The 24,200-nt window shown below is 51.7% G+C and overlaps 1 protein-coding gene across 2 annotated transcripts in view; it reads right to left on the bottom strand.

Moving 5' to 3' along the window:
- Nucleotides 1-24,200, bottom strand: part of COPG2 (COPI coat complex subunit gamma 2) — a 119,339-nt gene that overhangs the window by 22,847 nt on the left and 72,292 nt on the right. For both annotated transcript variants that reach the window (XM_047763525.1, XM_047763524.1), the window contains exons 15-20: nt 23,995-24,070; nt 22,801-22,904; nt 22,191-22,316; nt 21,188-21,250; nt 20,575-20,714; nt 19,847-20,018 (exon numbers count right to left, since the gene is read on the bottom strand). In XM_047763525.1, the coding sequence (XP_047619481.1) occupies nt 19,847-20,018; nt 20,575-20,714; nt 21,188-21,250; nt 22,191-22,316; nt 22,801-22,904; nt 23,995-24,070 (681 nt within the window). The remainder of the gene's footprint in view (nt 1-19,846; nt 20,019-20,574; nt 20,715-21,187; nt 21,251-22,190; nt 22,317-22,800; nt 22,905-23,994; nt 24,071-24,200) is intronic.

The raw sequence follows: 24,200 nt of genomic DNA, 5'->3' as shown, positions 1-24,200 counted from the left end.
GATGGTCTTGGGGAGAGCATGGCAGGGCAGGGGAAGGAAGAGTGGGAGCTGTGAGAGCAGGTCACAGGAGGGAGCACCCCTACGAGGAGTAGGGATGACCCCAAAGCCACTCAGTGACGGGCATTAGGGAGACTTGAGATGAGACCATGGGCCCCAGAGAAGAGGCAGGGCACTTTCCCTGGGCCAGGGAGGCAAAGGGAAGAAAGCGGGGACCTGAGGAAGGAAAGGTCGCAGAAGGAAAGTCCACATGGGGCTCTGATGGGGCACGACGAGAGGGTCACCTGCCAGAGACAGACAGTGACGGGAGGCCCCAGGGAGGGTGCGGGTGGGAGAGGTGGAAGGCCAGGCTGGACCCGGCAGGGGAGCGACAAGAAGAGGGAGGTGGCCGGTAGGAATCCAGGCAGATCTCAGAGGTGCCAAGGGGAAGGAAGGTCAGCGTGTGGGGGCCAGCCAGTGGGGGCAGGGGTTTGGGGAAGGAGGAGTGGGGGAGGGGGTGCTGGCAGCGGGTGGGGAGCAGTGGCTGCTCCTACAGCCTTGGACGTTGTGGCAAGGGTAGAACTTTTCGGCCAGGCTCTTTAATACGGATCCGCAAGGGTTGGGGTGGGGGGGTGGGGGGAGGTGGGGATGGGGTTTGGGGATGGGGGGTTGGGGTGGGGGTCAGTGGTGGGGTTGGGAGGGCAATGGGTGTGGGGAGGGATGACGGGATGGGCAGGGGAGGGGTGGGGGGACAGGGCTAGGGTGGGGATGTGGGTTGGGTTTGGCGGGGTTGGATGGGAGGGCAGGGTTGGGATTAGTGGGGTGGGGAGGCTGGGGTGGGGGGTGGGGGGAGCCAAGCTCCAGGCATTGAGAAAATAATATATTTTAACAGAGCTTATGGACTGATGACAAGTCCATTGTTGTTGGGTGATGACAACAGGCTGAGGACAGGATTGGGAAGACCTGTGAGCCCACCCAGAGAGGACAAAGGACAGTAGCTGCAGGAGGGACGCGGGGAAAGGGCTGCTTGGTGGGAAGCACAGAGGGACAGGAGGACCAAGGGACAAGGCTCTGCAGGGGCCCGGGGTCCTGGGTCTGGTGTGGGGTGAAGGCAGGGAAACGGTCAGTGGTGGGTGCCAAGGAGGACCAGATTTGGACTAGGATATTCCCCAGTGCCTGAGAGTCATGAAGGATGGGGAGAGGGGTGGGTGTGTGTGTGAGCGGGACGGTCCTCTCATGCAGACTGGGCGCTGGGCCATGGCAGGCGTCAGGGCGGAGGGAGTGTGGTGGTGCCAGGAGGAGAGCACTGAGCAATGAGAGTGGGGACAGTGTGGGGACCCTGAAGGACAAGTGTCAACAGCAACTACTGGGAGACTAGAGACAGACGGAGTGCAGCCCAGGGCATCGCAGTGAGCCTCCCCAGCAGGGACCCTCATGGGAACTGGGGAGCGGCGGGGGGGGCGGTTGGATTTCACCCAAGAGAAGCTGTTGGCATGGGTCCCAAGAAAGCGGGAAACACCTGAATAGTGAATAGTTCGCTGCTCAATACAAAAAGGAAACTAAAAACCAACCCACCAACAACAACCCAAAAGAAAGCACAAGAACATGCCTGCGTAATGAGGCTGATAGGCTGCCTTGGGGGTCCTGCATCCCCGCGTGAGCATGACTGGGTGCAAGGGCAGGTTGGAAAGCTGGGCAGAGAGGTGAGGCCAGAGCAGATGAGCCTCTGAGGTGGGGTAGAGGGAGGTGATTGGTCAAGACTGTCAGACATGGAAGCAAAGGACGAGGACAGACAGGGAGTAAATGGATGCAGCCAACAAAGGATGTGGAATGATCAGGGCGGGTTAGGATTCACCCGACAGGACCGTGGTGCTGGCTGAGCCTGCCTGAGGAACAAGGCTGAGAGGGATGGAGTGGCAACCAAAAGGAAGCTGGGCTGTGCATTCAGGAGCAGAGAGCTCTGGCAGGGAGTTCTACGGAGAAGAAAGGGCAGAGAGGCTGGGACGCAGCGGTCAAGGAGGGCATCTGGGAGGAAGGAGGAGGAGAGCACGAGGCAGACAGGAGGCCGCAGGGCTGTGTGCAGTTCGAGGCCCAGCAGGATGGTGTCAGGCATGAGGTGGTGGGATGCAGGGCATAAGCCAAGGTGCTGTAAATGAAAGGAAGAGGGCACGAGAATTAGACGAGGCTCTCCAGGAGCTGTCACTGACAACAATATGGGGTCTGGATGGAAGCACGCAATGTTCCAGGGAGTGACCTTTCCAAAGTCCTGGGGGGAACTGCAGCATCAGTGCAGGGCTGAGAATGGGCTGGTGTGCAGAGTCCATGCACTGGGAGCAGCGTGTCTGAGGCAAAGGGGACTGACCTGGGGTGAGCAGTGGGCGAGGATCAGGAAGGGAGCACCGAGCAGACAGACTGCTGAATCCCACCGGACGATTCACAGGGGGAGCTGACAGAGTGCCGCATGCTCAGGAGGACAGGTTTTTACTGTATTGCAAAAGAGGATCTTGCAGCCAGGAGGTCAGGTGTGCAGTCTCTGGCAGGTGGGGGACTGGGGTGCGGGAGAAGGGGTCCACCTAGCTGGAGGTTGAGCAAGGTAAGGTGACGGCTCCTGGCATTTGGGGCAGGAGAGGCTTGTTGCAGGGATCAGGGAGGGCACTGAACCTAGAGATGGGTGGCAGAGAGCCTGAAGGAGAGAGTGGCTGTGCAGAGCCTAGAAACCTTCCCCCGAAGTGGGTCAAGGGCAGGAGGAAGAGCACAGCGAGAAGAAGGCAAGCGAGGAGCTCTGGGAGAGGTGGGTGAGGCCAGAACCAATGGAGATGATAGAGGCCGTGGCTCTTTGAGAAATTTGGAGACGGCCCTGACAGGGTAGCCCATGCTGAGGTGACTGAAGGTCAGAGCACCCAGAAGCAATGACCGTTTCCAAAATGGTAGACCCCAAAGCAGCACACTTGGGTGTGGATGCAGATAGTACAACATGCTGGGGACGAAGGAGCTGGCAATGGCAGAGCATGAGGACAGGTCACAGGAGGAGAAGGTGTGGGAAAGATCAGGGGATCTGTGGCTGGACGGGCAGCGGGGAGGGAAGTGGGATGGGATGCTGAAGAGGAAGCAAAGGGCTCTCCAAGACAAGAGCGGGACAATAGGGGGATGCGGGGCTGAGCCAGCTCAGTGGGCGGCCAGCTTGGAAAGAGAGAGACATGGGAGGCTTAGGCAGCCTTGGAAGGTGTCTGAAGGGTGGGGGCTGGGTCAGAGGAGTTGATGGGAGAAGGAAGGAGTAGCAGGAATGAAGAGAGGAAAGAACGTCATGAACTTGCTGGGGCTCAGAGCAGATAAAGAGGGCACTGCAGAGCAGAGAAGGGCAGCAGGAAGGGCTCCCCATGTGGGACTTCAGCAAATCTCAGGAGGCAAGAGGGTCTGTACCATACGGATGCCAGATGGCAGGAGCAGAGCAGAGCTGAGATACCACAGCCTGGGCCTTGGAAGACCCAAGGGCCTCAGAGCAAGGGGGAAAGGGCCACAGTGTTTGTGGTGACACAGAGGACACAGGGCAGTGTGGTGCAGCAGAGAGACCCTGCACACAAACCACTAGCAAGTAACCTCAGGACACTGGAAAGGAGCCCAGTGTGTGGGCAGCGAGTATGCTTAGAAATGGCACAGGAATGGCTGGGAAGGAAGGGGGTCCACCCTTTGCAGTCACCAGCTCCACGCTTCTGCTCTTCCTCGGGTGCTGAAGAGTGAAGGTCTAGCATGTGATAAACTGCACAGGGAATCAGGGCAAGAGCGGGAATCTTCAAAGCTAGTGAGGCGTCAGAGGTCTAGTCTGTGAAGCTCATGTAGGCAGTAAAGGGCCATAGGAGAGAGCAGTGGGTAGGACAGTGGAGGCTTGAGGGGATGAGGGACTCTTGTTTAGGAGGCTGGACCTAAACAACAGAGGAATCCAGGCCGAATGGGATGGGAGTGATTGGAGGGTCTTAAGATCTGCATGTGGAAGGAATGTGGCCGAGAGGAAAGAGGGGATCTGGGCATGTCAACAAGAAGTGGAAGACCAAGGAGATGGCCAGGGGTGTACCTGGGGCACGTGGGAGGAAAGATGGAAGCACTGGAGGCCAGGAAGGAAGCAGAGGAGGAAGGGCCAGCTTGGTGTGAAGAACTGTGGGCAGGGACTTGATTAGAAGGGAAGAGAGGACAGGAAGGAAGGGAAGGGAAGGCTAAGGAAAAGGGAGCCTGAAGGTGGCCTGAGCCCGTGGAAGGATGGGACCAGTGACAGCCCATGATATGGGGAGAGATGGTCTTGGGGAGAGCATGGCAGGGCAGGGGAAGGAAGAGTGGGAGCTGTGAGAGCAGGTCACAGGAGGGAGCACCCCTACGAGGAGAAGGGATGACCCCAAAGCCACTCAGTGACGGGCATTAGGGAGACTTGAGATGAGACCATGGGCCCCAGAGAAGAGGCAGGGCACTTTCCCTGGGCCAGGGAGGCAAAGGGAAGAAAGCGGGGACCTGAGGAAGGAAAGGTCGCAGAAGGAAAGTCCACATGGGGCTCTGATGGGGCACGATGAGAGGGTCACCTGCCAGAGACAGACAGTGACGGGAGGCCCCAGGGAGGGTGCGGGTGGGAGAGGTGGAAGGCCAGGCTGGACCCGGCAGGGGAGCGACAAGAAGAGGGAGGTGGCCGGTAGGAATCCAGGCAGATCTCAGAGGTGCCAAGGGGAAGGAAGGTCAGCGTGTGGGGGCCAGCCAGTGGGGGCAGGGGTTTGGGGAAGGAGGAGTGGGGGAGGGGGTGCTGGCAGCGGGTGGGGAGCAGTGGCTGCTCCTACAGCCTTGGACGTTGTGGCAAGGGTAGAACTTTTCGGCCAGCCTCTTTAACACGGGTCCAGTGGGGATAAGATGGAAGCAGGGAGGGGATGGGTTGGGGACCAGATTGGGGTCAGGGTTGACGGGGTGCTGCATGTGAGGAGAGAGCTGGGAGTGATGGGAATGGAGATGGGATGAGGAGAGACCCGACTCTCGACACTGAGAAAAGCATCTTCTTTAACTGCACTTCTAGGCCGACTGTACAGCCAGTGCTGGGTGATGACAACAGGCTGAGGACAGGATTGGGAAGACCTGTGAGCCCACCCAGAGAGGACAAAGGACAGTAGCTGCAGGAGGGACGCAGGGAAAGGGCTGCTTGGTGGGAAGCACAGAGGGACAGGAGGACCAAGGGACAAGGCTCTGCAGGGGCCCGGGGTCCTGGGTCTGGTGTGGGGTGAAGGCAGGGAAACGGTCAGTGGTGGGTGCCAAGGAGGACCAGATTTGGACTAGGATATTCCCCAGTGCCTGAGAGTCATGAAGGATGGGGAGAGGGGTGGGTGTGTGTGTGAGCGGGACGGTCCTCTCATGCAGACTGGGCGCTGGGCCATGGCAGGCGTCAAGGCGGAGGGAGTGTGGTGGTGCCAGGAGGAGAGCACTGGGCTCCTTGGGGAGACAGACAAAGGAACAGGAGGACAGCAGGAGAGAGGCTGTGCAGGGACTGTGCCAAGGATCCGAAATAAGGAAGGGTCACCTACGCAAAGGACAGTGGCAAGTGCTGAGAATAACCAGGTTTGCTTTTGCACCAGAGATCCTGTCACGATGCCTGACGGCCATAAAGCATGGAGGCAGGAGGAATGGGCATGGGGAGGAGAGTTTTAAAACAAAATCCAGCGCTCCAGTGCAGACTGGGGTTTGGGGCATGTCAGGTGTCAGTGAGTAAACACGGAAGGGAGTGTGGTGGTTCCAAGAGGACAGTGCCGGGCCAGGGTCACGTGGGGGCAGTGCTGGGACCTTTGAGGAACAAGTGTCAGTGGCAACCACTGGAGGCCAGAGGCGGAGGGGAGCGTGCAGCCCAGGGAGGCAGGCTGCGCTTCCACAGCGGTGGTTCTTCCCGAGGGGGGGGGGGGTGGATTTCACCCGAGGGGGGGCTGTGGGCATGGACCCCAAGGGAGGCCTATCGGAGCATCTGAGGGCGAGCAGTGCTCTGCTCGGAACAAAACCAAAACCAAAAAATGCAAAAAGAAAACACAAAAACATTCCCGAAAGGTGCTGCTGATAGGTCAGCCTTGGGGGTCCTGCATCCTCGGGTGAGAATCACTGGGTGGAAGGGCAGGGTGGAGAGCTGGGCAGAGGGGTGAGGCCAGAGCAGAGGAGCCAAGACTGGCAGACATGGAAGCAAAGGACCCAGGACCAGGCAGACAGCAAGTAAATGAATGTAGCCGACAAAGCACCTGGAACAGTGGGAGGTGGGTTGGCATTTCCGTTATTGGGACAGGAGTGGAGTGCCAACTTGGGGGTCCCAGAGCTGAGGATGCTTGAGATAGAAAGCTGAGAGAAGGCTGTTGTGACTGAAAGCAAGTTGGGTGGGCACAGGGGATCAAAGAACACTGGAGGAAATGACCACAGCACAGGAAGGGGCAGAAAGGACAATGAACAGCCCGGAAGGAGGTGTCTGGGAGGAGGAAGAAGGGCCGGGCGGGCGGTGCACAGCCGGACCCAGGGCTCCGTGCAGGGCAGCCTGGGGGTTGGTCAGGGTGGCGGCAGGCGCAAGGGCAGGAGGTAAAGGGCTGTGCTGAGAGGGTAAAGGCAGGTGACTCTGGGGAAGGGCTCCCCAGGAGCTGTGTCGGGAGACTGTGAAACAAAGGGCTCTGAAGAGAAACCTGCAAGGTTTGCGGGGGCCTTGGGTTCACAGGACACGAGCCTGGGTGTTGGCAGAGTGTGCTGGTTCGACACAGTGTTTCGGAGGCAAAAATAACTGAACTGGGTTGAGCAGCAGATGCGGGACCAAGAAGAGAGGGCACAGAGAGGAGACTAGAGACTCGTGCTGGGAGGGTCAGGGAGGGTCACTGCGGGGAGCCGAAGGAGTGCGGCTCCGGGTGCAAGAGAGAAGCAGAGCAGGAGACCTGGCAAGGGGGCCGGGGCTGTAGGTCAGGTGAGCAGGCTCCACCGCCCAGAGAGTGGAAGGGGAGAGCAGTCCAGCGGGGGACGGGCAGGCGAGGGGAGCCTTGAGGCTAAGGAGTGAGGCTTGTTGAGAGGAGTGGAGGATGCGCTCCCTCAACAGAGGGGTTACCAAGAGCCCAAAGGAGAAATGGATGTGGAGAATCCAGACAGTCTGCCTCCCAAAGTCAGCCAAGGGTGTGATTCACGCTCTGCAGGAGGAAGAGCACGGTGTGGGCAAGGCCAGCGGGGACCGGGAAACGCATGAGGTGATGATGGATGGTCAGAGAGAAGCCCAGAGGAGCAAGGACCCTTTCTTTCCAAAGGGGCGGACCCAAAAAGGAAGGGTGCTTGGGGGTGAACGTGTAGATCCAGGACAGCACACTGCGGATAGAGAGATGGCAAGGGAGGGAGCATGAGGGCTGCTCCAGACGGGAGCAGAGGTTAAGGAAAGACCTCCGACTGCCACATGACTGGCAGACAGCCAGAGAGCGGGACACGATGGCGAAGGTGAAGCAGAGGGGCCCTCCAAGACGAGAGCCGGAGAAAAGGCAGGGAGGCTGGGCCAAGTAAGCTTCACGTCCCACCCAGAGTGGCAACAGGGAGACAGTGGAGTTTGGAGCAGCTACGAGACGGCGGTCCCCCAGAGTGAGCTGCGTCAGGGTGGCACGTGGCGGAGAAAGGGACGGGAGTGGGGGGAAGCTCATGAAGGCGCTAGGGGCTAAGCTTCAGTAAAGGCAAAACTGTGGAAAGGGGAGGCCACATGAAGAGCTCCCAGTCTGGGGGTGCTGGCAGATCTTGGGCCAAAAGGATTGAGTGGGTGGTATCGAGGCCAGGCGGGAGGAGAGGAGCAGAGAAGGCATAGCTCCGGGGGTTTGAAACCTGGAGCCTTCAGGAGCGAGTCGGGACAGGGGACCCAGAGACAGGCATGAAAATGAGGAAGCAGGGCAGTGTGCACATTAGGATGGACCCTGCACAGAAACCGCTGGCAAGGTATTCTCAGGGACTTTGGTATGGACACAGTGGATGGAGTAGTGTGTGTGTGTGTGGGGGGGGGGGGGGTAGCGGATAGCTTAGAAATGACAGAGGAGTGAGCAGGAAACAAGACAGAGGTGACGCTCCACAAAGATGGCTGAATTCATGCATCTGCTATTCCAGGGGGGCTGAAAAAGATGGGGGTCCAGCAAGCACAGAGAGACTCCACCCAGAGACGTTGGGAGAGAGGGGGGACCATCAAAACCTGAGGGGTGTCATAGGTCTAGTTGGAGAAGATAATGTGGGCAGCAGCAGGCCACAGAGGGAGAAAGCCAGGGGCGGGGCCGGGGGAGAACGAAAGCTTAGGAGGCGGGACAGTCTCTTGGTTGGGAGGCTGGATCTGGTGGAATCAGAGGAACAGGCAGAACGGGATGGAGAGCCAGGGGAGGGTCTGCTCATGGGTGTGGTCAGGAGGGAAAGAGGGCAAAGGGAGGACGGGAAGTGTGGCAGGGGGGAGTGTGCGGTCAAGGACGAATGGCAGGGGTGCCATGGGCGGATGGAGAAGTGGGGGCCAGAGGAGGAAGGGCCAGCTTGGTGTGAAGAACTGTGGGCAGGGACTTGATTAGAAGGGAAGAGAGGACAGGAAGGAAGGGAGGGGAAGGCTAAGGAAAAGGGAGCCTGAAGGTGGCCTGAGCCCGTGGAAGGATGGGACCAGTGACAGCCCATGATATGGGGAGAGATGGTCTTGGGGAGAGCATGGCAGGGCAGGGGAAGGAAGAGTGGGAGCTGTGAGAGCAGGTCACAGGAGGGAGCACCCCTACGAGGAGTAGGGATGACCCCAAAGCCACTCAGTGACGGGCATTAGGGAGACTTGAGATGAGACCATGGGCCCCAGAGAAGAGGCAGGGCACTTTCCCTGGGCCAGGGAGGCAAAGGGAAGAAAGCGGGGACCTGAGGAAGGAAAGGTCGCAGAAGGAAAGTCCACATGGGGCTCTGATGGGGCACGACGAGAGGGTCACCTGCCAGAGACAGACAGTGACGGGAGGCCCCAGGGAGGGTGCGGGTGGGAGAGGTGGAAGGCCAGGCTGGACCCGGCAGGGGAGCGACAAGAAGAGGGAGGTGGCCGGTAGGAATCCAGGCAGATCTCAGAGGTGCCAAGGGGAAGGAAGGTCAGCGTGTGGGGGCCAGCCAGTGGGGGCAGGGGTTTGGGGAAGGAGGAGTGGGGGAGGGGGTGCTGGCAGCGGGTGGGGAGCAGTGGCTGCTCCTACAGCCTTGGACGTTGTGGCAAGGGTAGAACTTTTCGGCCAGCCTCTTTAACACGGGTCCAGTGGGGCCCAGGGTGGGAGGGGGGGTTATGGGGTTTCGGAAGGGGTCCAGGATCAGGGTGTGGGTTGGGATTGACTGGATTGGAAGCGAGGGCAAAGTTGGGATCACTGGGGATGGGAGGAGGGGGCAGAAGTTGGTGCACATGTGCTAAGTTCCAGGCATTGAGAAAATCCTGTAGTTTAACTGAGCTTGTGGACTGACTGTAAGTCCAATGTTTGGGGTCACAACTACACTAAAAAGAGGTAGGGTAAGAACACTGAACCCACCCAGTGTGGACAAAAGAGAGTAGCTGCAAGAAAGGAAGGGGAACATCTGGGTGCAGGAAACAGGGATGGACTTTATGACCATAAGCTCAGTGGGGAGCAAGAGGGATAAACTACTGAAAGGGACAACGACAAGTACTGAGAAAGAGGAGAATTGGACCAAAGATATTGCCACATGCCTGAGAGTCATTAAATGTGGAGGATAAGAGAGGTGTGTGGGGATGTGGGCATGAAAAGACCTGGGAGCCAGCCGTGCAGGAGAGGGTGGGGGGAGAGATGGCTGCTGGGGAGGGGGCGGGCGGAGGGTCAGGGGGGAGCGCGGCCCAGGGCGCTGTGCGGGTCCAGACCGAGTGCGATGGTGTCGGGGTGGGGCTGGAGGCGCGGGGGCAGCAGGGGAGGACAAGGGACAGTGCTGTGGTGAAAGGACAAAGCAGGAGAGTCAGAGCCCAGGCTCCCCGAGAGCTGTGTCAGATGAGTGTGCGACAGGGGTCTGCATGGCAACGTGAAAGGTCCCGGGCCGGGGCAGGGACATCCCAGGGCCTGGGAGGAAGGCTCAGCCTGGCTCCTGGGCGTGTGGCTTCAGGGCAGCGCTTCTGAAGCAGAAACGACTGAACTGGGGTGAGCAGAAGGCGGGGGTCAAGAAGGGAGCGCCCAGCAGGGGAGACGGCCGAGGCCAGCTGGGGTGGGGGGGTCATAGACGGGGGCTGGAAGTGCTGCCGTGTGGGCCAGGGGGCAGCACATCAGGGGCAGCTGGACACTGGGCCGAGGAGGAAGAGGTCAGGGGAGCCGTCGCCGGTGGGCGGGCGGGCGGGCAGGAGCGTGCAGCAGAGCGGGGGGCCATCGGGCCAGGAGAGGGAGGAGGTTGAAGCGATGGCGCGGGCAGCTGGGGCAGGAGAGGCTTGTTGAGAGGATCTGAGACCACCCTGTGCCGAGAGGGGTGGCCAAGAGCGAGAAGGGAGAGGGGATGGAGAGAAGCTAGGAGCTGGGCCCCCAACTGTGGGCCCAGGGAGGGAGGAAGGCGCGCCGGCAGGGTGAGATGGGCTGGGAGCTGGGAGAGGAGCGTAGGCCGGGCGAGGGAGGACGAGGGGGTAGAGCCGGAGGCCCACCCTGCACGTCGGGACAGCGTGAGAGGAAAGGTCACGGAGGACCCAGAAGCAAGACCTTTTCCAAAACAGCAGACCTGACATGCAGTGTCCCTATGGGTGTTTCTGGAGACCATGGATTCAGTACCGCACTTGCTGGACCAGGAAGCGGGCAGGTGCGGAGGAATAGTGAACACTTCCCAGGCCTGTCAGGAGGTAGGGCAGCAGGACGGGATGTTGTTGGAAGCAGAGCGTTTCTCAAAGGTGGAAGGAAAGGCGGAGGATGGGCCACATCCTGTTCAGTCCCTACCCCACCTGCACAGCGGGAGAGGGGAGTCTCGGGCAGCCATGAGGAGGGGGAGCCAATGGCACACGTAAAGGACAGTAGGCACAGAGGAGAGGAGAGAACTTCAGGAATGTGGGGACATCTGCTGATCTCAGGGCACAGAGGAGCGGTGTGTGCTGTTACTGAGGCCCAGTGGTACGAGTAGAGCAGAGGAGGTGTCAGCTGAGATGCCACAGCCCAGGCAACTGAAGACCCAGGGATCTCGGGAGCAGCTGGGGGCAGAGGTCACAATGACTGTGGTTACATGAAGGAAATGGCAGCACTGCACAGAACGCACCGGCAGATAACCTTGGGGACTTCAGGATAGATTCAAGTGGATGGAGTCTAGTGTGTGGGTAGCAAATATGCTTGGAATTGACAGAAGAGTGGCCAGCAGTTAATGTGGCATCAACAGTGCTTTTGCTGCTTTAAGGGAGCTATAACATCTGGAGGGCTAGAATGCAGCAGAGAGACTCTGCACAGGGAACCAGGGACAACTGGGGGTCTGCAAACCATGGGTCTAGTCGGAGAAGAGAATGTGGGCAGCACAGAGGCACGGGGGGAGAGCAAGGGGCAGGGTGGAGTACACTTGGGGGTGGGGGCTTGTGTTCAGGAGGTCAGATCTGGGGAACAACAGAAAGGCAGGTACAATGGGACAGAGAGCAGGAGGAGAGCCTTAAGACATGGCCAAGAGGGCAACAGAGGGGTCACTGGGGAGCGGAAGAGCAGAGCGGTGGGCAGGGGTGCATCCTGGGACCCATGGGAGGAGAGACAGAAGCAGGGAAGGAGAAGATGGGGAAGTGGGGTCTTGTGGGCAGTGGCTTGATCAGAAGGGAAGAGAGGACAGGAGGGAAGGTGAGACAGGGAAGGGCTAAGGAAAAGGGAGCCTAAAGGGAAACGGTGGTCTAAGCCAGTGGAAGAAGGATGGGACCAGGGACAGCCCATGACCTGGGGAGAGAACATGGCAAAGCAGGGGAAGGAAACTGTGAGCTGTGAGAGCAGGTCACAGGAGGGAGCACCCGCTACGGAGGAGGGATAACTCGAAGCTACTCAATGACGGGCATTTGCGTGCTTTGAGATCATGAGCCCCAGACAAGGCACTTTCCATGGCCCAGGGAGGGCAGGGGAAGAAATGGGTCCCCAAGGAAAGGTAGCTGGAAGGAATGTCCATATGGGGCCTCATGTAGTACCGTGGGAAGGTCACCTCTCAGGGACAGATAAGGTGATGGGAGGCCCCAGGGAAGCATGGAGAGTGGGGCACACTAGAAGGGAGACAAGCTGGACGCCAACAGGGGGAAAGAGGAGGAGGACGTGCAGAGAGGCCTTCTGGCAGAGGTGCCAACCGGAAGGAAGGTCAGAGTTTGGGGGCCAGCCAGTGGGGGCAGGGGTTTGCGGAAGGAGGAGTGGGGAGGGGGTGCTGGCAGCAGGTGGGGAGCAGTGGCTACTCCTACAGCCTTGAACATTGTGGCAAGGGTAGAACTTTTCGGCCAGGCTCTTTAATCCGGTGGGGCCCAGGGAGGAGGGTCTGGAATGAGTAGAGAATGGGTTTGGGTTGGGGTTCAAGGCAGGTTTGACAGAGTTGGATGTGCCAGGTGTCGGATTTGGGATTGATCCAGAGGGGAAGGAGATGGCACTGCAGACACTGAGAAACTGCAGACACAGAAAACCATCCATTAACTGAACTTCTAGACTGGTGACAAGTGCAGTGTTGGGTGATGACTACAGGCTGAGGACAGGATTGGGAAGACCTGTGAGCCCACCCAGAGAGGACAAAGGACAGTAGCTGCAGGAGGGACGCGGGGAAAGGGCTGCATGGTGCGCATCAGAGAGGGATGTAAGGAGCGCAAGGGCAGGGTCTGCAGGGGACAGTGTCACAGGTCGGTAGTGAGGGGTAACCTAGAGAAACGGATGCTGGCAAGCGCCAAGGACAGGTCTCACCAAAGGTCTTATCATAATGTCCAAGGTAAGGGGCTGAGGGGCGGGATGGGGAGGGGGGATGTTGGTGGGATGGGGGGAAGCTGTCTTGACAGGAAAGGCGCTCCAGTGCAGACTGGGGTTTGGGGCATGTCGGGTGTCAGTGAGTAAACACGGAAGGGAGTGTGGTGGTTCCAAGAGGACAGTGCCGGGCCAGGGTCACGTGGGGGCAGTGCTGGGACCTTTGAGGAACAAGTGTCAGTGGCAACCACTGGAGGCCAGAGGCGGAGGGGAGCGTGCAGCCCAGGGAGGCAGGCTGCGCTTCCACAGCGGTGGTTCTTCCCGAGGGGGGGGGGTGGATTTCACCCGAGGGGGGGCTGTGGGCATGGACCCCAAGGGAGGCCTATCGGAGCATCTGAGGGCGAGCAGTGCTCTGCTCGGAACAAAACCAAAACCAAAAAATGCAAAAAGAAAACACAAAAACATTCCCGAAAGGTGCTGCTGATAGGTCAGCCTTGGGGGTCCTGCATCCTCGGGTGAGAATCACTGGGTGGAAGGGCAGGGTGGAGAGCTGGGCAGAGGGGTGAGGCCAGAGCAGAGGAGCCAAGACTGGCAGACATGGAAGCAAAGGACCCAGGACCAGGCAGACAGCGAGTAAATGAATGTAGCCGACGAGGCACTTTGAACAATATGTGTGAGGGGGGGTGGGGTGGGGGGGGGTGGGGGGCTACTGTCAATAAGTTAGGAGTGAATTGCAAGCGTGGTGCTCCTGGAGCTTAGGCCTCTTGAGAAGTAAGGCTGAGGGAGGTGGGAGTGGTGCCTGCGCGGAAGCTGGGTGTGTGTTCATGAGCAGAGAGCACAGGAGGGCACATCCACACCAAAGGAAGGGGCAGAGGAGACAGGAGCCAGCCGTGCAGGAGAGGGTGGGGGGAGAGATGGCTGCTGGGGAGGGGGCGGGCGGAGGGTCAGGGGGGAGCGCGGCCCAGGGCGCTGTGCGGGTCCAGACCGAGTGCGATGGTGTCGGGGTGGGGCTGGAGGCGCGGGGGCAGCAGGGGAGGACAAGGGACAGTGCTGTGGTGAAAGGACAAAGCAGGAGAGTCAGAGCCCAGGCTCCCCGAGAGCTGTGTCAGATGAGTGTGCGACAGGGGTCTGCATGGCAACGTGAAAGGTCCCGGGCCGGGGCAGGGACATCCCAGGGCCTGGGAGGAAGGCTCAGCCTGGCTCCTGGGCGTGTGGCTTCAGGGCAGCGCTTCTGAAGCAGAAACGACTGAACTGGGGTGAGCAAGAAGGCGGGGGTCACATACGGGGGCTGGAAGAATGTCACATGGCACAGGTGGGACAGTGCCTTTGCTATGTGTGCAGTAGAGAAGGAAATCAGGAGAGATGAGGAAATAGGCCCCAGAGGCAGGAGATGAGGTGAGCGCTCTGAGACTGGTGGAAGAGGAGAGCTGGTCCATGGGGAAAAAGAGGGTCGGAGGTGAAGTGATGGCACCTGGCAGCTGGGGCAGGAGAGGCTTTGTGAGAGGATCAGGGAACACACTGCACGGAGTGCGGGAGCACAGAGGTCCAAGGACGGAGTCAATGTGGAGGATCCAGGAGCCCTGCCCCTGTGAATGGGCCAAGGGTGTGAGGAAGTCCATGCAGGAGGAGAAGCAGCACAGGGAAGGCCTGGGAGAAACGTGGGTGAGGAGGAGGAGCAGAGGTAGATGCCTGTGGAGACAAGCCTGTCAGTGCAGAGTGTGACAAGGTCAAGGGATGGAAGGTCAGAGGGAAGCCTGGGGGACCTAAAAAGACAGGGTGCTTAGGGGTGAAATGGGACAGCCCGTGCACACACCTCAGCAGGTTGCAGACCAGGGAGCTGGCAGTAGGAGCGTGCGAGGGCAGGACCGGAAGGGAGCAGGTGTCCAGGAAAAGACCACTGCATTTGCGGGAGCCCCGGGGAACGGGGACGAGATGGTGAAGGGGAAGAGGAAGGGCTCCTGAAGACAAGAGCAGAGGGGAAGGCTGAGGCTGGGCCAGGCAAGGGTCATCGGCACCCAGTGTGCAAATAAGCAAGAGCTCGGGTTCTCCCCGGGCCATGCAGGTGGTAGGCCAGTGCTGAGAAGGGTCAGGGGAGTCAAGGGGAAGATAAAGGGACCGGCGGCCTGAAGAGCTCCCCGTCTGGGGATATGACAGAGCTCAGGGGCTAGGGGGGTGGCCTGTGTGGTATAGCCATACCAGAGAACGTAGGAAAGTCTAGAGACTACCCGTCCTCTCTGTGGGCAAGCACTGCTGTGTGGCAAGATGGCCAATGTCGAATGTTTACAGAGCGACACTCCAGCACAGCCAAGGACAAAGTAAAGGTGGCACAGGGCAATCAACTGGACTCGAAACAATTGTTAGCACTGCTAAGCTGTGCCTCCTATAGATGCTGATATAGTATTTATAGGTCTGTTGTTTTTCCAATGAAAATGAGCAGAGGAAGAAAGGAAAGAAGTGGTTAAAATGAAATTGGAATTAAGGCAACAGTATGAATATAAATCGTTCTTGGAATTATTAAGGACATTACAGTGGCTGTGATGTGTTAGTGCTGCTGTTCAACTCGATCACAATGAAGGGCACAAAGGCAAGTGGAAGGGATATGTTAAAAGAAATTCTCACAGGGAAATTTGTGGCTACCTGAAAAATCTATCAGTTATATCAAAGTGGGTAAATTCAGGAGAATAAATAGTCATATAGAGATAAATTAATAAAATCTGGAAAGCATCAGCAGCCATCCTTAGAACATCAGTACTCCTCACGTCCAAAGATCAAGAGGCATTCCACAGCCTACGACCCTTCTGGATGGTAAGAGCAGGTCATGGAGGAAGTTCCCATGTTTTCACATGCTGCATCTACTCAAAGGCTGGACTGTGAACCAGGCCTGCGCAGTACAACATGGAGAGCTTTTTCTTCCTAAGGCTAAAAGAGGGGAAAATAGGAAATGAGTGGATATGCCATGCTAACACTGCATTCTGGAGAGATGTTACCATTTAAGAAAGGCAGCAATAAAGGTGATAGCTATTGATGATGGTGTGAAAAGGAACATGAAATAGGATGAAAAATACAGGTTTTGAAGTGAGTACAGAGTGAGTGTATGTTAGAAATTTCAGTGTGTATGAGGACAGGAAGTTGGTTACGAGATGACTGAACAGATGAATGAGGTCTCAAATGAGGAATCTTGGCCAGTCTTATAATGGGTCAGAATGGAGGAATGTTGATTCTAAGGCTGGACTGACATGAGTCCTAGTGACAGAGGAAGGGAAATGGTGGCTGAAGAGTAATGTTCAACTTATCCTCCTTTTTAGTATTTGATTTAAAAATTCAGATTACATGCTTAGCTTAGAAGAATGCAGTTTCATCAAAGATTATTAATATGGATCCCAGTGAGGGGTTAGAAGTGAGTCATAAATGGAGATAAATTTTACTCAACTGATGCCGTGGATGCAATACAGAATGTCAGGAGTTAACATGGTCAATATTGGACAGCAGATAACAGAATGGGGACTACAGATTCAGAGCCGAGTTTGGAATCTGTCAGGATCTTGTGGTAGCTCAAGTTAAGATAAAGGTTTGGGGAAGTATAGGCAGAAAGTTGAGAACTAAAGTATTTATATATACAGGGAAGAGTTATGAATTGTTAAATAGGAGGCAACATCCCCAATGAAAATCAGAAAAAGAAACTCATATGCATGTACTGTTAAACTTGATCTTGGTATGGATATTTTTCTTGAAGATATTTAAATGAGTTATTTAAATTTACTGAAATGGTTTGAGATGAGAAATATGCAATAAGGACTGAGAGTCCAATAACAAAAGCTATGTAGGGATCAGAACGGTTCTGAGTAAGTAATCAAACAAAAAATTAAATAGGCAGGGTCATTACAGAGGTCCAAAGTGGAGAAAAATGTATAGAACGTTGCATATATATGTTGTTACTAGTATAATAAATTTCAGAGCAAAGAAAAGTGCTGGATGAGAAAGGACACTAAGAAAGCATACTTCCTTGAAGGCTTTTCTAGAAATTTTTTGAGAAAAGAGTGTTGGAGGACAGAAGATAAGTAGGACTAATTAAATTGAGACCTAGGATGTTGATTACTCTTTTCCACAAAGTGCCCAAGATTTCAGTGAAGGAATTATAGAAATATCTTATATTGAGCTAAAATAATTGTTTTCAGATGGCATTGATTTTCCGTACATTATAAAGGAAGGGGGAGTGGAAAAGTTTAAAGATACAGCAAAGAAAAGAACAACTGATGGACTATCTGGAGGAGATGTGTAGGTATGTCTTTTGAAGAGTGAAAGACTTGATTTTAAAGAAGGGAGAAAGTGGATAGTTTCAGATTTAAAACAATAATAGATTCTATCCAGTATTTACTATGTGTCTGGCACCACACTAATCACTTGATTTCATTTTATCCTTACAACAATCCTGAAAGGCTTACAGAGATCAAATGATTCGTCTAAGATCACAGTGCATAGCAGAGTCAAAATTCAAATTCCAGTTTATCTCCCAAACCTATATGCCTCTCTATTCTACAGTTTTTAAGTTGAAGGAAATCACCATCCATAGAATTTCTTTTTTTTCCCTGTAATTATATGGAAAATATATTTTCTGAGATGAGACAAGTAGAGGTGATGTATATAAAGATCTTCAGATGATTGGTAAAATTCAGAATACCTGCAATGGGAAAATGCAGAAAGGAAGCAATGGGTAAAAGATTTAGTACCCACCTATGCCCTGGTATTTCACTTCTGTTCATTGTACAGCAAAGACATTGGATCGGCCATGGATTAAAAATTTTAGAATTTCTAACAAAGACTAAAGAATAGAAAGGAGTTTTTAAAAAGCAGGTATATATATGATGGCTCAAATATAAACTGACAACTAACACAGTTTTAAAAGTCCCAGTGTTGAGACAGAATTCCATTTTTTCCCAAGATGTAGTGACACGAGTTTATAACTAAGTTTTAACCAATCAGCAAACCCTTTGAATTTAACAGAAAAAAAAGGAAATTCTCCAAATGACAAATTTTTATGCAAAATACCACCACCAAGCAAAAGAGTCCATAGCCAGCAGACCAAAGGCTGAAACCTCTGGGCTGATGTGTAAGACCTGTGTTTTAAAAAGAAATTACCTTCTTAGTATGGAGGAGTAAGAAAACCTCCCCTACGTTTTCTGTCTTGGTAGAAATGTTTTGTTGTTGTTGTTTTCTCCTGTACTCTATGTAACTTCTGTAATTTCAATATTGTTGTTTTATGTATTTTGATATTGTAAACTTGTATTTACTGTATTCTGTTAGAACCACTCCCTGGGGTGTGAGGCATCTGAGTTATCAGTTATCCAAGTGAACCTGGGGAAATGGGAGGAGCTAGTGTTCTCAATTGGGAAGAGCTTGATTCTTCAGTGAGTTCAGCATTTTGCTTCCCTCTAAAAGTATATGGTGAAGTAATGGCACCCCTTAAAAAACAGAAACTTAGTGAGAAATATAGTAGGGGGAAGAATTTTGAAATAAAGAACGGTAGCTACTGGAAAAACTGAGAAAGTGTGGCTTATCCCAGGATGATGGCAGAGGCTACATTAAGACTGGGCCCAGACTCTGGTTTAGAACAAAGGTAAATAAAACTAAATATGAGAACAGCCAGCTCAATCACTGGCTGGTGAACATACTTAGACAAATCTAACTAGAGGGAAACACCAGGAAAGAAAGTGAAGCTAAAAGAGAATGGAACAAAAGAGAGCTCCTAACGGGATAAAGGAAGGAATTAAAGGTTAAAGTTGGATGGCCTGATGCTCGGAGGAGAAACCCTGGAGGCCAGATAGGAAAGTGCCTTCCTACCCAGGGGGTCATGGATCCGGGGTGGCTGCAAGTGCAGGTCCACCTAGGGCCAGAGGGAACAACCTGGGATCCAGACCCAGCAATGGTGCCAACTTGAATCTACCTCGTGCTAGAGTGAGCAGCCTGGTCTGTCATCCATCACAGGTAAGACTGGGCAGGGGCTCCCAGAACCAACACCTAAAAGGGAGCGGGGCTAAGAGAAGACAGGTTAAGCCCCAAGTGTAACTGAATGATTACCAGGGATAACTATTTACTAGTACTCTTACCATTTCTTGTAACTCTGTAATTTTCCTAATATTTGTTGATTTCTATCTGTTTTTTCCTGTATTAGTAGTAAAAATTTTTTCCTGTACTGGTCGTAAAAATTTTTTTCCTGTACTAGTAATAAAAATTGTTCAAAATGTAACTGCAGTGTGTGTGCTTATTTCTGTGAAAACTGGGGAACAGTTGTGACTACTCAGCAGTGAATAAGACAAGACAAGACCCATGTGGGGAAATGGGGAAAAGGAATCAAGTATAAAAAATACCTGACATTCACAAGAGATGGGTCAGAAGATCTCGAATCCCCAAATCTGTAAATACTATTGGCACTACCAGTTGGCTCTCCTTCCCAGGCCTCCCCTGACTCCCATCCTCACCCCCAAGACTGTGCACGGGTCAAGAAGATGACAAAGCCTTTCTCAAATGTAGATACACAAATGTGGGCTAAGCCACACATTAGGTGAAGACATACTCTCAGACGCCTGCCTTATGCTATAGGACCCTTAAAAACAATATATTTCACAACGCCATGGATCTGGTAAATAAAAAGTCCTTAGGATGCCCTGGAAAGAAACATCAAGGAGATCCTTCACAGACGACGTCAGGTACAGGAACCCTCACTAATGGTGGCACTATTCCAATGGTGAGGTGGAGGTCCATTCTGGGCCACCACTGTATACTTTCAGTTTCTCTTTTAAGAGTAAATAAATGTCCAGCATATTTTATGTGGAAACTTGGTTATAAAATTATTTCTGTAGCAGTAACTAATTTTATAAATATAAATATACCATCATTATCATTACATTTAGTTCTGGAAAAGAAAAAAATTCCTGAACCCCAGACATCTGCCCAAACTCTTAAGAGCTCAAGTGGTAATGCGCTCTGAATCCCTTCTCCTCCATTCTGTGTGTGAGTACCTGCTATGGAGTCATCATCAGGCAAGCGAACAAGTGTGTAACATACGCCCGGCTGATTGTAAGGTAGGCTGGCGGCTGGGATACAACACAGCACTTCATAGGAATCCGATGGTTCCACCTGCACTGTCACTTTCTCCAGTAGCTGGTCATTGAGAGTATTGGTACAGTCAAACTGAAAAGTCAACCAGCAAAAAGGCTATAGAGGAAAAAACCGTTTTCAAGCAAGTTGCTCCTTTCCACCCCAACCCACGACTGTTTCCCTCGCTAAACACCATGACAGGGCTCCCCCTAAGATTTTTCTTAAAGCAACAGGGTAAGCTTACTCTTGAGGTCTTTTCTATGTTATTCATCAGCTTTTTTCTTTCCTGAGATTGCGTTCTACCAAACAAGATGGCAGAAGTCTGACGGACTGATAGCTGTCAGAGAATCAAACTGAAATCCAAGTTCTTGGAACAACACATTTACCCTGATATTAAATGATGATTAATTTTTCACAAATTATACTTTATATGCTGTCCAACTTCTTCAAACATTTCAGTTTTATGTCCTTTAAAATTTACATCATCAAAAGCTACCCATCACAGGAAGACACCTCTACAGCTATGGTGTTAGGAAAGAAAACCAGAAATGCTGCTAAGTTACTTCTCTATAAAGGAACTTAGAATCATAAACTAAAGGGGAATTAATTCTAAGTCCCTTATGGGAACCAGTTGTGGCACTTATCTCACCTGGAACACGACATGATTGGTAAACATGTGCTTGACACAACGAACAAAATATTCTGTCTCTGCTTCTGTAAGTTGAACAGGCTCAGAAGACTTGAACAAGGGTCCTAGATTCATAAACTCAGGAATGGCAGCTAGTTGTTCTATCAAAAAAAAAAAAAAAAGGAAAGAAAAGAAGGAAGAAGGAAAGATATTACTTTGGGTGTCTGAAATGTTTTAAGTTTTCATAGCCTTACTAACAGTTGCACACTCAACTAATATGTCCCCAAGCTTTAGTGAAATAATCTTTTAAGAGAGTTTATATACTGAATTACCAAAAGCAAAACAAACAAACAAAAAACCCCACAGAGAAATCAAACTTAATTCCTACTTTCATAGAATTTGAGTTCCCTGTTAACCAAGTTACAGAGTAAGAACAACATTCCTAGTTAGTAAGCTGAAAACTGGACAGTCCCATAGACTGCAGGGAGCCCCAGGAACCATGACAATAAATATGCAGCTGTACAAAGATTTCTCATACTGAGAATTAATCAAATTTAATGAAAGTAGTAGACTTCATTATATTGACAATGCCTAGAGTACAAGACTACTGCTTCTACACAACAAATCATCATACCTTGGAAAATGTCTTGCCTGGAAGGAGCCAACTTCTCTGGCTTAGTAGCCACCAGTGTGATTTCTACAAAGACAAGTACAAGCAATCAAGTGAGCTTCCCTCCCACTATCAAGCTAAAAATGCAGACAGACAGAGGGCAGAAAGTTCTAGCAGATATATAGGGAGCTATTGCTAAATCATACCAGTAGGTTCTCTGCCACCTTTTTTGGAGGGACCGTCTAAATGTATTTAGTGAACATATTTTGTGAAATAACAGAGTCCCAAAGATACAGTAATAATAATAAACCTAAAGATACAGTATTTGCTTTAATGAGCCAGGATATATTTTTTAAATTACTCTTAAAAGGAGGAGCAGGAGTTCCTTCACAGCGGGCTAAGGATCTGGAGTTATCACTGCAGCAGCTCAGGTCACTGCTGTGGCGCAGATTCTATCCTTGGCCTGGGAACTTCCATATGCTGCAGGCACAGCAGAAAAAAAAAAAAGAATAAAAAGGAAAAAAAAGGGCAGAACACTTTATAAAACAAATCTCATGATTCAGATGTATAGTATCAACAAAGAAACTGAAAGTGTTGGAAGTTAAGCATGAAATCTTTCATTTTTAGTTCTAACCACTAAACACTTTGCTCCTTTATTTTTTTTAAACCTCCAACAGAAAAACTGAGAAGTTAACCAATGTTAGAAAATAAAAACAGGAAGTGACAGCACAATTACTGCTTTGAGACACACGGTGACAACTAACTTTAAATGCTGAACACTTAGCATTAAAAAAAAAAACAAAACCTTTCAATCTGAGTCACATATCATATTTCTGCTCTCATGAGAAAACAAAGGAAAACACTTTAAAGCCCTAATTTAAAAAGTATCAAAAGTATCATCCATCTTAGTTCTCTAAGATTTAGAGGTAAGGAGTGACAATTAAAAGAAATAGCAGAATATGCTAATTTTATTTTATTGACATAAAGCTATTTGTATACAGAAAAACGGACAAAGTGCTGCTGTTACCTGACTTCTGTTCAAAAACAGGAGCCATAGCAAGAGGAATCGATTTCATATCAAAGGGTTTTTCTGAAGGTTCCAGGGTGTACTGGTGTAAGGCTTTCTCCATCCCTGGTACAGAGACTGTGAGGCCTATGAAAAAGATATCTCAGCATTATAACTCCTTGCCAATCCTAGCATCCAGAGAGGCCCAGATTTGTAATATTTATCTAAGCTTTCTAAAGAAAAATATAACCACAGATTTTACAACCTAAATAAAAATAAAGGCTCTTATAATTTCATCCAAGGAAGCATAGGAGCAGAGCATATACATTTTTAACAAAATAAAAGTATCTTTCTAGAAAAAACAATGGAGCTATGTGGAAACAATGATAGCATAAGAAAAGGGAAAAAAGGTAAAGCCATCTAAGAGGGAGCTCAAGGTGAACCAGAACAAGCAATAATCCTTGGCTTTTACATACATTAGGTTTCCCTAGAAATGGAACTGCATTCAAAGACAAAACCCAAGCATTTGCCTAGTGAGGCCAGCTCATACACGAATCATAATGAGATGTGCTTCTAGGACACCATTTGTGGAACGAAAGTGTATCTGTCTCCAATCTTGGCTCTCACTGACCATTGAAGATATATGTGGCATTCAGTGCCATCTGCCTCTGCTGCAGCACATTCAGATAGAAGGTGGCTCTATCCCGTACCTCATCGTCAGTATCCATCATACACCTGTCCAGGGGATACAGAATAGGCATGTCACCACACCCTAGAGGTTTCCAATAGTTTTACCACTATACCTAAAGGACACAATCCAGGCTATCTAATACCACCTTTATAAAAGAGCTCAACGACACCCAACAGTGGATCCTAAAATCTCCACAAATCTTAGGGACTGTTCCGAATTGGTGAAGAAACGTGGTCATTATGAATCAAAAGCACTACACCAGTAAGCATTAAAATAATTGGGAAGAACACCAACATAAGATAACAGTTTGGAGTCTATTCTTGGATCTGCAACCACACAACCCCGGTAAAGATTCAGACTTCTAGATAATTAAAAAAATGGCGCTATTATACTTTCCAAGGATACTAAAAAGCATTCCAAATCTAGGCACTGATGCTACTCAAATGGCAATTTGTTTGGTTTAAACCAGCCTGTCTTTGGCTTGTAATTTTTCTGCTTCAATTACAAGATGTAATCACAGAGTGTCTGCTAAAGCAAGTCTCTTCCTCATCAAATTGGGAGTCATGGAGACCATGAAAATCTATGTATTTTCAACTCTACATAGTGAATCACTTTGAAGTTGGCCCCTACTATACTAATTGAGGCACATGTACTTGTCATTTTCTCAAAATCATCCAAGAGAAATCAGGAGTCAAATTTTACATGTATTTAGCACATGCAAAATCACAAGAGTAAGAAAAATGCCATCTGCCCCTAACTTACTCCATCAGCTCTACTCTTAGGCCTTGCAATACATTTTTTTTTAGGGCAGCACCAGCGGCACATGGAGGATCCCAGGCTAGGGGTCAAATTGGAGCTGTAGCTGCTGGCCGACACCACAGCCACAGCAATTCCAGAGCCAAGCCACCTCTGCAACCTACACCACAGCTCACAGCAACACCGGATCCTTAACCCACTGAGCAAGGCCAGGGATTGAACCCGAAACCTCAGGATTCCTAGTCAGATTCATTTACGCTGCACCAGGACGGGAACTCCAGGCCTTGCAATGCGTTTTGATATGGTACAATGAGGAATTCTCTATTCAGCCACATGGCTTTCTTCTTATTTTTTTTTTAAAGACATTCGTTTAATTACCTTTGTAAGAGTACTAGGATGCTTGGGAGAAGATTCTCATTTTGAGCCCCAAATTTAGCCAAAGCACTCACAGCAGCTATAATGAAGCATAAAATGAAACAATATAAATACAGACTTCTCAGAGTTAAGCAGTAATCATTCAAACCAAAATATAGAGGAGTTACCCTGTGTTCAGTGGGAATAAACTTACTGTTTTATTGTGTTTC

The sequence above is a fragment of the Phacochoerus africanus genome, chromosome 16 (genome assembly GCF_016906955.1).
Source record: "Phacochoerus africanus isolate WHEZ1 chromosome 16, ROS_Pafr_v1, whole genome shotgun sequence".
Taxonomy (NCBI): Eukaryota; Metazoa; Chordata; class Mammalia; order Artiodactyla; family Suidae; genus Phacochoerus; species Phacochoerus africanus.
This window is presented reverse-complemented; position numbering and strand designations above follow the sequence as displayed.